Source organism: Carassius auratus, unplaced genomic scaffold (genome assembly GCF_003368295.1).
Source record: "Carassius auratus strain Wakin unplaced genomic scaffold, ASM336829v1 scaf_tig00215170, whole genome shotgun sequence".
Lineage (NCBI taxonomy): Eukaryota > Metazoa > Chordata > Actinopteri > Cypriniformes > Cyprinidae > Carassius > Carassius auratus.
In genome coordinates, this window is record NW_020527962.1 from 27,840 (window position 1) to 45,276 (window position 17,437).

General features: G+C 37.4%; 1 protein-coding gene across 1 annotated transcript; it reads right to left on the reverse strand.

The window, feature by feature from the left end:
- Positions 1-6,559: 6,559 nt before the first annotated feature.
- Positions 6,560-7,470, reverse strand: LOC113093841 (XK-related protein 4-like). The gene has a single exon (XM_026259417.1). It carries the CDS (start codon positions 7,253-7,255, stop codon positions 6,560-6,562), a length of 696 nt encoding a protein of 231 aa, XP_026115202.1. The 5' UTR covers positions 7,256-7,470.
- Between the last annotated feature and the right edge of the window lie 9,967 nt (positions 7,471-17,437).

Sequence of the window (17,437 nt, forward strand, 5' to 3'; positions counted from 1 at the left end):
AGCTTATTCTAAGGTTTTTGGCTTGTATAAAAATACATGTAACAGCGTCCAGTTATGGGCCATTTCTCAGAGACAGGAGAAAGGCGAGGAAGGCTTTTGCAGAGGATCAGTCCACTAATGCATCCACTCTGGTCCTGTTCTGCATAAATATACGTTACAGATGGCGTCATTTTGAACTTGTTTGTTTGTTAAATGAGCCATGCTCACATTCATAATTACATTTTATTTAATTATAATTGTATGGGTGTGGGCGTGTGAGATGACATGCCAGTCGATGGTGGACTGCAGGGCTGCATCTGGTGAGATGCTTCCTGAGCAGCCAGCTCAGAGAAAACAGGTCATCAGCAGTAGCACACGGCACACTACACACTCAAACAATGGCTGCAGGTGGGACCTGTCATGCCCAGCGCTCCAAGCAAATACATTCAGGGGAAATACAGACCAGATTTATGATCCAGAAATTAGAAACCAGTTATTTTATCTACCCTGAGAGATGCTGTGCCTTACTTGCATCAGCCCGAGCATTTGGGCCCACCAATGTAGTCATCACCAATCAGATTATTAAAAGCAAGAATGTATCTTGAGAGATGACACAGATTCTTTCTTTACCGCCCTACAAAGGAAAAAAAAATCAAAAGGAGTCTACAAAGTACTTTAAAATGTCTCAACCGACAACTATAGCATTTCATCAATATTTATCAATAGTGACAGGAGACATAACAGCCAACAGGCTTGCACAGAAGCGCCATCAAGACCATTTATGCTAGGGATTTTTTTAACCAAGACATTTAGACTTACATTTCAAATAAATGCTGTTTTTTTAAACTTTCCATTGATCAAAGTTTTTTTTTTTTTTATTTACACAAAAATATTAAGCGGCACAAATTTTTCATCATTAATAATAATCTTTCTACTTATCTTAATCTTAAATCAACCTTAATCTTATTTTAATTATTATTTTTTTTCTGAAGAATCATGTGAAGAATCAAGAATCATGGCTATTGAAAAATGAGCTTTTAGGAAAAAAATATATTTTAACATATATTAAATATTATATTAAAATGAAAAACTGTAATAATATTCCCAACATTACTGTTAAAAAAGAAGCGTTTTGAACACAAGAGACTTCTTTCAGAGATATTTAATTGTGTGTGTGTGTGTGTGTGTGTGTGTGTGTGTGTTTTAGGGATGTGCAAGACAAGTCAACTAGTCAACAACACTGCTACTTGACACTTGACTTGATTTACATTCTTTTTTTTCACATGCATGTTTTTTCATATTTTTAGACTATGTTTCAAGGCTAACTCTAATTTGAGGAACTCAGTTTAAAATAGACTAATAAGAGTTTAACTTACTGCTCCTGCACTGAATTCAGCTGATTTTAATCCCAATGTCTATACTGACTGCCCAATATCTATGTTGACTGACATTGATTAAGTAAACCCTTAAGTTTAACGTACAATAATCACAATGCGAAGCAAGCCCATTGCATTTAAATGACCAACTTGTAGCAGCAGTCCGTTTGGAATTTGACTATTTAATTAATGTATTAAGGAAGCTAAATGGATCGCATATATAGTCTGTATGTGTACGTACAGGCATTTGTGGGTTTTTCAGGACTAGATGGTTACAACATTTCTGAGAGATTTTTTTTTCATTTAATGACAAGTTCAGGTATTTTTTTTTAAATATATATTTATATGTCATGATATATGTTAGGATGAGACCTCACTCAAACTACTACATTTTTATGATTCAGTTAAAAGACTGTGCAGGCCTCTAACCACAGTAAAAAGGCTGGATAACATCTCCACACACTTCTCTGAAACCTTAAAATCTGCCCACCAACTGCAAACCTGAGAACGACAACTGTTCATTATTTCTACTACTGCTGGAATGAAATGACCCCCTCACATAATCATCCCATTTCTCTGTGGAATTCATGTTAATGGCATCCAAGCTGAGCTTTGTTAAATGTTTGCATTGTTAGATGATGGCCCAATGTGTATTATAGTTTTGATTCTCACTACAAGTTCCCAGCTCGGCTGTAAGAACCTAAACACAGATCTGATCTGTCTGACCTCTCATGTGAGAGCTGTTAGAGTCATTACAGTCATGTCTTTTTTATTATTTTGTGATACTAAAAGAGTGATAATAAGCTTTCATCTTCTCAAGCTCGGTTTACTCACTACAGATGAATATATTTTTGATGTTCGTTCCCACCACTACAAACTAAATCGTTTGTTTTTCTTTTATTCCTTTTTTTTTTTCATTTCGACAAGTGTTATTGCATTATTGTGTTTTTCTTTGTATTTATTCAGTCATTTATGTAGTTATAATCGACTCTTTTTTGATTTACTGTTGCTTGGAGTGTAATTCATGAAAAGTGCGATGTGATTGAAAACATCTGATTATTAATGCTCGCCTGACTGGTGTGTTGACATCTTTCAGAGAACGCACTTCACAGAGGATCTCAGCTCAAAATATAAGAGCAGAATGAAATGAGTACTTATGAAATCTGTCTGAATGCACGTTCCTTCTTGCTGATGCCTGCCACTGTGCATTTAAATTGGTCTACATGTTGCTTTCTCTCAATGAGATGTGGCAGACAATGTGGGTGGGAGCATGGGTGACATGGACGGAGTTAAATAGCAATGGCCCGGCTCAGCTATTCCATTTGTTTGCATTAATATACATAAAATCACACTCATTGGCATAAATCTCCATGTTTAACTTAATATGGTAATGCAGGCTGAGATAACTGGAGAGCTGTTGCTTAGAAAGGAGCTTTTTTATAGGAGTGATGAGGAGTCTGTTTTACGGCTTCATTATACGGTTATTATCTCTCTTTGGTCACTTCCATCTTAGACCATAATCGATTAAAGGACAATAAAGTCCTACACTGTTAATGTTTCTTTATTAAATCAATATCAAAATCCATAATATGTTAGCTGAGTAACTGCATGGGAGTGAAATGTCTACAGTAATGCTGCATGACATTAGAAAAAAAAACAGCATTGTGATACAGGTATTTTCACTCAATGACTTAATAAACTGTATTTGAAAAGAATAAATCTTTCTGGAGTAAGTAACATTTTGTAATAACAGAGACATTTGGATTGCTGGTAAATTTCACAAATCATTACAAAGAAACAGCAAGTAACACTGAATTAAAAATCACGTTTTAAATTAGAAAGACTGAAATAGAATTTTCCTGTAAAACGTAGAGGTGTGTGATATATAGTCTACGATAATATCGTAATTGTTGTTTAAAAGATATGCGATATAAATATAAATATATGTATATGAGAGAGAGAGAGAGATTTTGTCATCATCGAACACCCCTAATAAAACATACTCCAATACTGCAATAATTTTAAATATTTTTTTTATGTGACCTGCAGGCATTCTTGACCACACAAATATATGGTCATCATGGTGTGGAAAAGCATGGGGTGTTAAATACAGACGTTAGACGTTCGCATCTCACTCAAAAATGACCAAAGAGTGATATTTTTCCTAATAAATAATCAAGGAACTTTGCTGCCGTACCTTGGGTGCAGCAAGCGCAGTGATATTACGCAGCACCTGAAAATAGTCCCCAGCCACTCTGCTAGTGCTGCAACTACACAAACTAACTGGGGACTATTTTCAGGCAGTTCCTTGATTATTACACCAGAATGAGAGTATAGTTTCTAATCATATCGGTCTAGAAAATTGCAACTTTTCATTTTCTGTCAGTCTTAGTACATGATGTAACTACAGAAGGGTCAAGTTTTAAATAGGAATATAAATACAAATACAAATACAAATTCATATCAACTGGCCACCAATTCAGCAAAACAAAGTAGCCAAGAATTGCCATGAGACTGCTTTGGAAGACAGAAAATTTTCAAATCAGATCAGGACATGCACCCTATACATTACTCTACAGCTCCAGCAGCATTGTCATAGAAAATAATATGTGAAAATACACAACTGCTGATTACAAAATTTAAATGTTTTCTTAAGATGCATCCCAAATTCCCAATGTGCCTACTAATGCACTGTTCTATGCCATTTTTAGCTTATAGTGCGAGCAGTGTGATCACACTGAAAATGTGATTTCACACTGAAAATACATTTTAAACACATAGATGATGCACTTAAGTATATCCCCCCCCACCACCACCACCCACACCCACAGAAAAAGGTATATGGCTTAGTAAAAACAAACTAAAAAAACCCTTGAGTAAAAGCAAATGAAAGTACATTATCTAAACAGAGTCTGTAATGCAGGTCAAGTATCAGAGTTGACATCTGCTGTTCAAAGATGAAAATATTTTGCATGTGGTCTATTTTAAGTGACAGTTAAACCAGTTAGGGTGATCACTGATATTTTGTATGATAGTGTGGCTTTTATTTTAGAACACCAGCTTAATTTACTTTGGTACTTCCAAGCCCTTTACAAGTAATATAACTTTATGCAAATAGTCTGACTTTGTCAAAACAGGCTTTTTCACAATTTGAGCCAAATTATTCTGAACACTGAGAGTAGTGGTGCCAGTAGTATTTCAAGAAGAACATAGTTCGGTATAGTAATATTATTAAAATAAAGCTTTTAAGACAAAAACTACTTGCCACTATAAAAACCTTTCCATGGATGTTAAAGAATCTTTATTTTTAAGAGCTATCCCTACATGCACAGATTTCTCTGCACGGTTACTGAAGTGGATATACTCACAATATACGGTCAATTTCTCAGCACCACGATGAAGAGAAAAACAGAGCTACTGCCCAGATCAGTACAGGATGGCTTGATTCAGCAACAACACAACAAAAACGTGCTATTATGTTGACTTGAAATCTATTTATGCATGCAGGTATATTCCTCTGAATTAAAGGTCATATATAAGCACTTTTAACTACTTTTAAGCAACACTCAAAAGGCTCATTCCCACTGTTAGGATTTTCTCTTTACATTAGTATGGAAATACATAAATATGTATATATCAATATATGACACCTTCACCTTTCACAATCAAACTCCAATTCTAGCTCTCAGCCTGATATATTTCCTTTGTTGAATATCAAGAACTTAACTAGCAAAGCGTGCTATTTTTAAATTGCTTTGCTTTGTGAGATGTCCCCAGACTTGTGAACCTTGTGCACAGTGCCACGTGCAGCACGTCTCAACAATCCTCCCTGTCTGAGAGCACACAACTGCACAACTGTGTCAGCTTCATTCCTGTCACCATACACCATGTGACACCACCAAGATGACAAAAAAAAAATAAAAAATAATAATAATAATTAAAGAAAGAAATAAAAGGAAGAAAATGAAAAATGTATGGAAGCAACCCTCCAAATCAGCCCCTTCTCAGGAAGCAAAACAATACTGATGTTTTACGAAAATACCCAGGTGAAGTGCTCAAGCGTTCAGAGCACTTTGCAGGATTTGGGCTGCATTGGTGAGGTTATGGCCTATAATTTTGTGAAGTGGGCTATTAAGTCATTCCATTCATTTTTTCCCACTAGCTTTTATTCAATTAGCAACTCTTGCCAAACAACCTTCTTCAAACACAGAGCTGACGGGGCACAGAAAACCAAAGCAGCTGTACAACAGCATTTGAAAATGCAACATCTGTAAGTAAAGACAGCATCGTGTGATTTCATAATGGGATCTTTAAGGCTGATTACGATGTACCTCGTCTGTGCAATCCCTGTTATATATCAGACACAGCTTTGATGGCCTGCTTCCAATATAGCAACTCCTCATCCTTTACTGTTTGGACAGCATCCAAACACAATCCTCAGGGTCAAAGACTTAGAGTAAATGGATATATAACTCTTTTGAACATGCTGATCAGAACTCATTCAGGCTTCTGAAGACCCTGATGGGCTGACACTGTGAAACACAATAGGTTTCCACAATCCCGTTCATTAACTCTGTCACTGATGTAAGCTTTGAGTACAACCACGGGCAAATTAATGTATTGACCTGCAAAGAGATTACAACTCCATGGGTGAGCCAGTAACCTCATGCACCGTAAGATGCCACCAGGGAAATATTTGCAACTACTTTTCATACAAGGCGATCAATCGCACATTAATAGTCTTTATTTCCTTATGAGGTTAATTCTCAATTACATTAATAATAGATTTAAATGGAACGGGTCAATGAACATCTACTATCCTCACTAACTCTTTAGTCATTCGAGCTTCATTCAATCCAGAAATCTTTTTAATTTTGTAACAGGTCATCTACAAATACAACACCACAAGTGCCTAATACCCTTCTCTCACTGCAAGACAGATAAGAAGCAATTTTATACCAGATACTCCATGATTATGAGCTTTACAGTAAAAATAGGATGATAAATTAGCTCTCCAGCCCACACAATGTGCGTGTAGGCCTTAACGTGTCAACCATTCCAAACTCAAGAACACGCTTAGAATGTCATTCAAGCGCGCGGCTCTAAACAAAATAGGTGCTACATTTTAAAGAGGACAAGCAATAAATACCCGACCTCGACTCTTCAAATCACAAGTGCCATTGAAAATAAAGCCCTTCTCAAGCTCACCTCCAGATTTGTCCGAGCTGTAAGATGTGAATGACGGACTGCAATATCCAGATACAGAGGGAACAGGACGCTGAGCGTGTCTTACTAGTCCGGGCTGCGGTAGCGCTGTTGCTGCTGTTACTTGTGGTGTTGCTCTTGCTCGCTGTGGACGCCTGTCTTTGAGGCGTAGTCGGGTTGGCTCCAACGTCTCCGTGCGAAGCGGAGCAGCTGAGCAGCTTCCCGTCCATGTGGGAGCAGTTCGCCGCGCTGCCGTCGCCACCGCCGCCGGAGCTCTCCTCGGTGCTGAAATCATGGACGAACCAACGGAAACTGAAGACCTGCACGGAGAACGAGCCGAGCACCACAAAAAACAGCGTAAGCCCGAACCACCAGTAGTCGCGGCGGAGGTAATAGTCGACCGAGAGCCAAATATCAGTGCCCACATCCGCGAAATACACCGTCACTGCGGCGAGGATCCACAGACAGTCCCAGACCATGTATTTCTGCTGCTCCCTGTCGAGGCGGAGACAGGTCGAATTTGAGCCACAGCACCGCGACTCCCCGTTGACGAAGTCCGCCTCTCCGGTTCCAGAATCCGGCTGCGATCCCGGAGCTAGCCCTTGAACCGATCCCGAGTGATCCGAATTCTGCAAAGGCGTAAATGCTACATCGCTCTTCTTCATCTTTAGCACCCCGTCGGATTTCGCGGCCATTGTAGCAGCTTTGTCTTCTCACCGTTTTCGCGTCTTCTCCTCGGGTTCTCTATTCCAGTCGAAGAGACACTGGGCTGGGCGACCTCCTCTTCCGCCAGCTACAGCGCCGCCTGCTCATAACAAAGCAACACTTCCTTTCGGTGGCGGGTACGAACCATATGCTCTCCCATGGCTCCTACTTAAAACTATGACATCATTGCTTTGCAACTCTTCTTAAGACGCACATCATGCTGTTCTATATCAAGCTATTGTAGCACAGCCTTCTGCTAACTCCACATTCGGGCAAAAATTATTAAAAAAAATATAAAAAGAAAAAGAAAAAAAGAAAGAAAGAAAAAAACTGTCTACTGCAGCGGTATATTAAATAGGTGACCGCTCGGTTATGGCATTTATAAACGTGCTGTTTTGAATTCCACCCTGAACTGAACACTGTCCACTGGACGCGAGCGGCTCGTCAAAAGTAAACCATTTGCGTCTGTTGTGGTGATGCACAGCTACTGCAGCCTCTTTATTCTGCCTCTGCAGCCTCTTTTTTAGTCTGAAATACAATTATTTTATTTGCAAATATCATATCGATGTCAGTTTTATTTGTTACATTTTAATATAAGTAGTTTCTGGTCTTCTAATTTAAATAACTTATATATATATATATATATATATATATATATATATATATATATATATATATATATATGTATGTATATATATATATATATATATATATATATATATATATATATATATATATATATATAGGCTATATATATATATATATATATATATATATATATATATATATATATATATATATATATATATATATATATATATATATATATATATATATATATATATATATATATAAACATGCAGTTCATGCTAACAATATTAATGATTAATTATAAGTACATTTTGTATTATGCCTACCAATTGTTTTCCGTTACAGTTAATACGTATAGTTATCCATCCATTTTAGAGTTATTGATGTCATCGAGCTAACAGCTGATTGGTCCGTGTTAGTGAACGTTCTACCGAATACAGACTGAAGCCGTTGCGGCGAGGCGCGTGATCGATCGCGTCCGATGTGTATCCTGCGTTTGTAACGTAGCAACCCTTGCAAAAACACATGAATAGCCTATAGGCTGTATTGACGCATTTAAATCTAGACAATAACAATGATCAATTTTGCATTAACTGGAGAGAATAAAACACTCCCATGTTTTATATTTTGAACAGGATTCAACTACCCGAATATAAACTAAATTAAGCTTTAATAAAAACCGTTATCTTCCAAACGCTAATGGTTCAGCACCACGGAAAGCTCCTACTCTCAGTTCATTACTGTGGCTCATTGTGCACTATGCAGAAGATCTGCCATAAACAAGTCGCGTCGGCGCTCCATATATCAAGGACGCTCCAGTGCCATCGGACTTATTGTGCTGAGGGGGCTAACTGGCGTCGTTAGTGAATTTATTGGCACCCTTGAGTACGGCGCTGTATTGTTGACACGCCCTCTGCTCGCCGCTTACACATAAAGCGAGTCACTCGCCTTGAAAAACAGCCACTATGAGACACACCACGCAAGCACACTGAATGGTGTTAAGATATTGTATTGATTCAAGTCTAACGGGGAGAAAATAAGCATTTTACACCAGCAGCTGCTGCCAGGTAAGTATCATATGCATTGATGAGGCACATTGCCCACAAAAATACGTTATAAAAGATAAATCAGCAAGGCTCTGACGTTCGCAGCTATAACACTTTGATAGCCATGAGCTCATTACGCCTTAGGTTTTAAACTACCCTTGCTGTTTGGGATTGGGCATTGAAACAGATGGCGTCAAACCGTCAACAAGTGGGCTGTCGTGAAATGACTTCAATAATAGACTTGCTTGAGAGATGCAAAAGTTAATTATCTATAATTAAAGGATGGACGGTGTTACCACGATCCACACACACACACACACACACACACACACACACACACACACACACACACACACACACACACACACACACACACACACACAAACACACGTTTGTTTTTGTGAAAAGTGGGGACATCCCATAGGCGTAATGGTTTTTTATACTGTACAACCTGTATATTATATGGCCCTACACCAACCCTACCCCTAACCCTAACACTCACAGAAAACTTTGTGCATTTTTACTTTCTCAAAAAAAAAAAAAAAAAAAAAAAAAAAAAAACTATTTCTGTATGATTTATAAGCGTTTTAAAAAATGGGGACATGGGTTATGTCCTCATAAGTCACCCTCTCCTTGTAATACCTGTGCCATACCCATGACATTATACAGAGATGTGTTGATATGTCACAAAAACACCTGGTAGGGGGTGATTTTTAGTTTTTAAGTGTATGATGCCCATTTTTTTCTGTAACCATTTATTAATTCAGCAAGTATGAAGTCTAGTGTTTTAAAATCTGTTCAGATTTTTAAAATCATGTAGTGTATTCCATTAATTTCAAGATAGTCTGACAGCGGAAGGTCTGGACACCATATATAATTTTTCTTGGCCTAGGACCTCCCTGGAGGACATCTGACTGACATGTAAAGCAGCCTTGCAGTTTGTGATGTAAAAATGAAAAGCAGTTTGTTTTGTTCAGAGTCATGTTTAGGAGCTTAAAAATGTAAAGTCATTGTCCCTATAACAGACCGGCATGCTACCAATAAATCATTCCAGAATGTCGACTTCAGTCGCCAAGAGTCTTTGAACTTAATATTCTTTTGAAAACCCAGGGTTAATTTGATTCTGATCATTGTCATAGTTGTAAACAGGGTGGCTTTCTTCTTTCATGACAGGGTTTGGCATCACAACAGCTTTGTTTCCAGGCAAGCCATTCCTGTAGAGTTCAACCAATCAGATAATGACTTTAATACCACTGAACATAAGTGTGGGTACCAAGCACTTCTCACTGTACACCTCCTCTAGCAACACCAGAACATTTTGGATGCTTTTGGATCTGAAATGATTGACTTGGTCTCTTGAGACCAGAGTATTGATTTTCAGAAGTCTCTATTTTGTAAATATGGGCCTTGGAAGAGGTTAAATGAGTTTATTACGCTTTGGCTACTTTCGTTAGTTCTGGTTTGGATAAACAACCATGCATGTCACTTCTGCAGGCTGCGTCATACTCTGTGAGATATAGTGTCACTTTTTTCATAGGTTTTGCTATGACTCTGACACCTTCACAGTGTTTCTCCTGCTCCTTTTCTAGCAAAAATACACTCATCACTAAACATCACTCAACATCGTCTGTTGTTTTTGATTGTCAGTGCTACTTCTGATATAATTTAACACTTTAAACAATAATTAGGTATTCCTCTTGTAAGAGGACACTCTTTTATGCTAAGAAATAAATCACCGGGCAGTTCTCTCCCAAGTGGTTCCACTGCTGCCAGCATTAAGTCAAGTATGATTCAGTGGGCTAGATAACACTTTTAATTGCCATGAAATTACTTGTCTTTAAAAGTCCCAGATAAAGATACTTACCTGTTGATCAAAAATAGCTTTAAACCTATACACTCTTATTTTGCTCATTCATTTTGGCATTCTTCTTTGGTAATTGATCAGCAAGACTTGTAGGAACATTATACCTTCAAAGAACCCTTACATGTCTTCTAAGTAGAGAGTAATTGCTGAATTTGTAAAGTTTAAGAGGGGCTGTACTCATTTATGCTATGCTATGCTCTGTATATATACACACACACACACTTCTCTAAAAATAGTACATACTTTAAAATACAGACACAATACAGGTGGGTGAGTCTGAGTCAAACATTAATTAGGAGGCTAGAGAGAGTAAGAGGGAAAGAAAGCTATGAATATGAATAAAATTATCACTAGCTCTCTCAGCATAAATACAGCCAGGCTCTTCAAGTTCTGCCTGTATGGCACCTGGACAAGCTTCAGAAATGAAGCCATCTGTCATCATCAGACATGGCAGGGGTAAGCAGCCTGTCGTGAGTTGTGGGCAATGTTTTAGCAGGTGCATTTCAGGCCCCACTGACACCCAGACAGCTATCACCTAAACCTCAGGTGTGGGTCTGAGCTGCTGGTTCAAGCTTAGACTGGTCCTTCTTTCTGAATGAAGGAATATCAGAGGCTGTCTGTGTTAGCTATTAAGAAGCGTTTGTGGCCTCCCTGTGCTACCTCAAGATAATTACAGCCATCTTCTCTTATTGATCTGAACAGGCTCTTTGTGAAAAGGCTGTACCCAGCTCACCAGCCCTTCATGTGCTCACACCAGCCATTTAAAGATTCAATTTTAATGTCATCTGCAATCAGACAGTTAGACAGCCATTCACACAATCCCAAACTATTGTTTCGGCCTATAAATTAAAATATGTGTGCATTTAGATTCTAGTGAGCATCCTCCATGAAAACGGAGGTCACAGTCCAGGATTATTTCATTAAGAAGGTGTGCATTTAGCCTTTATTCCTCTTTGAATGTCAGCTGTGTGACATTCAGAGCAAATGTTATCCAGCATCATATGCTGTCATTACGCAGCACTAGAAAATCATGCCAGAGATGCTCAGCTACGTGAATTTATTGTGGCACTCCTGCTTCCATACATCAGCATTATCAGACAGACTTCATCCAGCCACACTCGCTCTCCCCTTCAGAGCTTTGACAGACACACAAAACCATTATGGCATGTATAAACCTCTAGTACTTGATCTTTTCGGTCATGACATGTACAACAAAAACAAGAGAGATCAATGCAACAAGCCATGTGGAAACATAAAAGGCTGTTGCATGTGGTCCTCTGTGGCATGTGATGCTCTGCTGAAAACCACATTACTTGGATCTTATAGTTATTCACCATTCAGCAAAACGGAAAGTGTCCAAACTCGGTCCTGGAGGGCCGATGTCCTGCAGAGTTTAGCTCCAACTTGCCTCAACACACCTGACTGGAAGTTTCTAGTGTGCCTAGTAACACCTTGATTAGCTGGTTCAGGTGTGTCTAATTAGGGTTGGAGCTAAACTCTGCAGGACACGGGCCCTCCAGGACTGAGTTCGGACATCCCTGGGTTAAAGGCATTGACTTTTTTTTTTTTTTTTTGTAGGCAAACATGAATGCACAGATGCAGTTTCAGTGACTATTCCAGGTTAACCTGCAGCCACAATAATGTTTCACACAGAATAAATTCTGCATTTCTATCAAATATGGCAACGTTCTGTAGACACTTCAACTGTGACAATAATGACAGCCCGTAGTTGCTCAGCAACACACCATAATTTCTCAGGTTTTGTGCATGAGCTTCTAGTGAGACAGCAACCCATTGTGACAGACCCTGGAAGAGATTCTTATACAGTGAGTTGTCAAGCAGAAACTGGGCCATTGGCCTCTGGATGCTCCATAGACAGATGAGTTAAAATACCCCCAGTCACTATAAAGCACAGGATGACACATTAGCGCTTGTTCAGCCATCCAAATATGCACTGCCATGTGAATATTTACACAACTGAGTTAAACAGCTCCACTGTGAACAAATGAAGTAACACATCTCATACAAAGCAAACGGCCATTCATGGAGCTGTAACAGTATCATAGGGTTAGTGACTCCATATTCAGAATATGACCTTTGCTAAATAAAGTAGAAATGTATTTACAAAAATATAAATAAAAATGTGCAGCACTTCAGTCCTGGAGTGCCGGTGTCCTGCAAAGTTTAGCTCCAACCCAAATGAAATGCCACCTGAATGAAGGTTTTACTATAGGCATAGACAGAATGTCTTATAAGAGTTTAGAGGGTCTGTTTTACTTACTATTGGAAAAAGTGTAATGGTAACTTGTATAACCTTGATAACAAATCACATTACAGCCTTGATGTCACTGCATTTCAGTCAGAGTTGAGCGACACATTCAATCGCCATATACAGACACCACACTGAAGGAATGAACGAGAAGTGTCATAAGCTGTATCCCTCTTGTCGCGAAAACTCAGTGACTTCTCTAATAATGTTTTTTGGTTTTTTTGCACTAGTCATACCTGCTGCAGATTCACTCACTGTATCTTAGCATATCTGTTGCTCAGGTAGGTCCGGCTGTGTGCTCACATACTGTTACTAAACAAGCTGGTATTTAAGTGAATGTGCATCATTTGTCCATCTGTTGCATCTAAAAGCATCATGTACTCAGTTGCAGCAATGAATTACAGTTACACAATGTTGTTATAACGCCAACATGCTCCATTAAAATTGTTCTGGGTGAGGACCCACCCACATTCTTAGTGCTTCCACCCCATAAAATTATCTGATGTTTTCTGTCCCTGTTCTCTCTGTCCAAACAGCTCCTCCACAAAAAAAAAAAAAAAAAAAAAAAGAACTAAACTAAATGCAGCATAGGAATGGTGGAATACTAAATGACCCTTGGACATTTAACTTTTTTGCCTTTAGATTGAATTAAACTTAATCATTATGCAATATAAATACTGAAAATACTGCTAGCTTTTAACCAGAAGTGCAGATACATATGTACCCTATAGTTGCAAGTGCATAAAATAAAAGTAAATGAGAACTAGCTACAAAATTAAAAAAAGCACCATGAAAGTATCATAAAATGGGCCTATAATATACTTATTCATAAAATAGCTTGAAGTCACATCAGGTACAACATCTGTAGCTCTTTGTCAGACATTCCATTTGAGAACATTCTTGACCCCTTTCGTTATATTATGTTTTATTAACAAAGTTCGGGAGAAGCACATTTAGATAATTAACCTAATTAACATGAAAGGAGCACATTCAGTCATCAATCAATTAACAAGATAAGCATTATATAGAGAATATATACACAGCAGACTTACTCTGGGTTCGGGCCAAATTCTGAGCTCGGAGTCCTCCCTTCGGACAGCATGCCAAATATGCATAACCTTCACTCTATTTATTATGTGTGTGAACTTGTGAAATGTCAAAAAAAAAAATTCAGATGCTTACACATTAAACCTCTGCTCAGCTCGCTGCACTGGGTTCCCACAGCTGCAAGAATAAATTCAAAACACTATTTCCATCTTATAAAGCAGGCCAACACTCTGAATCTTTACTGTCCACAAGCCATTATCAAACCTATAGCCTGCTGTGACCATTCTTAATGGGACTTTGTTGTCCAACTTCAATATTTGACTCATCTTAATTATGCAGTTTGTATTTATCACTCTTGCTGCAATGTTTTGCAATTATACTGGTACTTTGTTGTTAATAAGCGCAGGATTATTTTAATGCTTGGCTCGTGTCCTTAGCTCCCTGATTGTCAGAAATATACAAAAATGTAAGCACTTAGATGCAAATGGCTTTGGAAATATGGCATCTGCCAAGAGTGTAAATGTAAATAAATAATCACACTTTCACTTGCATCTCTAAAATTAATCATGCTATATTTCAACATGTAATGTCACCATATATTATATCCATATGACAACATTTTATTGAAGTTATGGTGAGAATGTGAGCTAGAAAAGGACGATAAAGAACTCTATAATGTTTGTTCACATGGCAAACGCTTGCATTTTTACAGAATTTGTCTTTCCCTCTTGTCAGATTCTTTTGTCTAACTAAACAATAATGTTATTTTTTTTTTTTTTGACAAAATACTGTTATTGAGCAAAAATGCATTAAATTGATCAATAGTTATTATATGTTACAAAAATATATTTTAGATAAACACAGTTCTTCTGACCTTTTCTGTTAAGAGATCCTGCATTTATTTTTATATCGTGGTTTCCACAAAAATACTAAAGCGGCACAACTGTTTCAACATTGCATAAATAATAAAATAAATGTTTCTTGAGCACCAATCAGCTAATTAGAATGACTACTTAAGGGATCATATTAACACCATAGTATTTGCATGACATAACAAATAACAAAACAAGTGGTTCTTCCTTTAAAAACATTAATATGTACAAATTCACTTTTCAAACAAAAGATTTCAGTCTGATGAAGTTTCACATATATACAAAATGTAAAATAATAATACATACTAAAAATCACATTCAGATGAGTGAAATTAAATGCAAAAATGAATAGGAAAAGTCGAGCATCATTCATTTGCAGATGCCATTTTATGTATTGTTTCTATTGTGATTATATGCATTCATCATTAATGTGACTCAAGTGTCCAAACACTGTATACTATAAAAAAAAATGTGTGTGTCACAAGCCTGTCATGCTAGAATGCTACAGTGTGGTCTATAGTGCAGCAACTCACGGTCAGTGCACCGGAGAAAATATGTCAAATCACAACTGGGCACAGGGGACCACACAATTCATTAGCTCAGCTCTAATTGCCATGGCATTTCAAAATGAAACCTCGTCATCTCTAGCTAAATAGAGAACACGAGGAGAAGCCGCCACATGATTGAAACAGAATTATCATATACAGCATCTGTGCAAATGACACTTGTTAGGGAGTCATTTAAGACACTATATTTAACCTTGTCATGGGTGAACAGCTACTGTAATGGGAATCATAATTTGACTCAAACTGAGTAACTAAATTTGGTGGGAAATGATTTGTCATTACAGTGCATAACATCAGGCATCTGCGATAATAACAGAAATTCTCACGTTATCATGTTTAAGGTCCATATTCTTACACATCTGTGTTTGTAAGGAACGAAAAGAGCTGAGCCCCACAGTAGAGTCAGTAGCTCATCCCATCTCCCTCTGTGATCGGTAGGTCATGTGGTCCTAGTGCTCACAGTGCTCACATGACATAAACCAGACAAGGTACCCCTGAGACCTCCAGGTGTGAAAACGGGTACCCACCCGGTTTGAGCACATGTATATTTGGACAAATGGCTTTGCGTGTCAAGCTTCCCTGCAGCAACAGTGAGACAGTGAGATTGAGAGTGAGGGAAAGGGACAGACATGCCTTGATGGTCAGAGCCCCAGGGAGATTGTGCAAGGGTCATGTGTGGCAACAGGAGGAGGCAGCCTGGCCTTGATGCAGTCCCTGCAGCTCCTGATTCCTGGAGAGAATTACGCATCAGTTGGAACTAGTTTACTTGGTGATCCTAGATCATTGTTTAACATCTAACAAACTTTACAAATTCAGCAATTACTTTCTACTTAGAAGACATGTAAGGGTTCTTTGATCAATTAAGGGTTTGATCAATTACCAAAGAATAATGCCAAAATTATTCAGCAAAATAAGATTTTTGTAAAAAAAATTATCAAAGTGATATAATTTGTGTTGCAAATAAAAAAATAAAATAAAAATAAAACAAGTGCATAGGTTTAAGGCATTTTATGCTGTTTTGGTCAAAAACATTTCTTATTATCAATGTTGAAATAATTTTTTTTTTTTTTTTTTTTTTTTTAGGATTCTTAAGAAAATAAAATGCATCCTTGCTTTACAAAAAAAAAAAAAAAAAAAAACATGCTGACCCCAAACTTTTGAATGGTAGTTACAAAATATAATTCCTGTAATCTACAAAAAATAATAAGAATAAACAATAATAATGTTAGCTTTTCTCAGAATGAACTTCTGAGCCACCTTTTAAATTAGTCTTAACCAATTAGTGTCACTTTTCAGATGTGTGAAATCCATTCAATCCCAGCAGAATTACCACCAAAGAAACATGAATATTAATAAATGTGTTAAAAAAAAATAAAAATTCTGATACCTGATGTGGAAAAAACAGCAGGACTTGACTGAATAATTCACAATTTGATGGATGGTGAAAAGAAAGATAAATAAAGTCAATAAAACAAAGTTTCACTCATATAACAGCTACTTGTTTATCCTCACATTGTTTCAATGATAAGCAAAATATTGTTTTAAATAAGTATTACAAAGACCATATCTACCAATGAAATTCAGAAGAAAAAAAAACCCCTTTGATTTCGTGACTTTAAAGTATATCTTAAGACATACATCTGAGCAATGGCTAACACTACATACATTTTGACAGATTGTCAGAAAAGACAAAATGTGTGTCTGCACTTTGTTTCATTCATCGGCTGCTTATTGGATGGGTTTGAGAGGACAAAATGATGACAATAACAAGCATTTTACTGTAGAAAACGGATAAGGTAAACATTTATTTAATGCCAGCTTCAAAGAGCAATATATTTGCTTTCCTCAATCAGGTAAAGTATGAGAGTTTCCAGAAGCTGCCTTTTTTTTTTATCACAGAAAGCTTTCCAATGCCAT

What these genes read in the sequence shown, in the direction of transcription:
- LOC113093841 (XM_026259417.1), bottom strand. Translation starts at nt 7,255, where the DNA reads ATGGCCGCGAAATCCGACGGGGTGCTAAAGATGAAGAAGAGCGATGTA.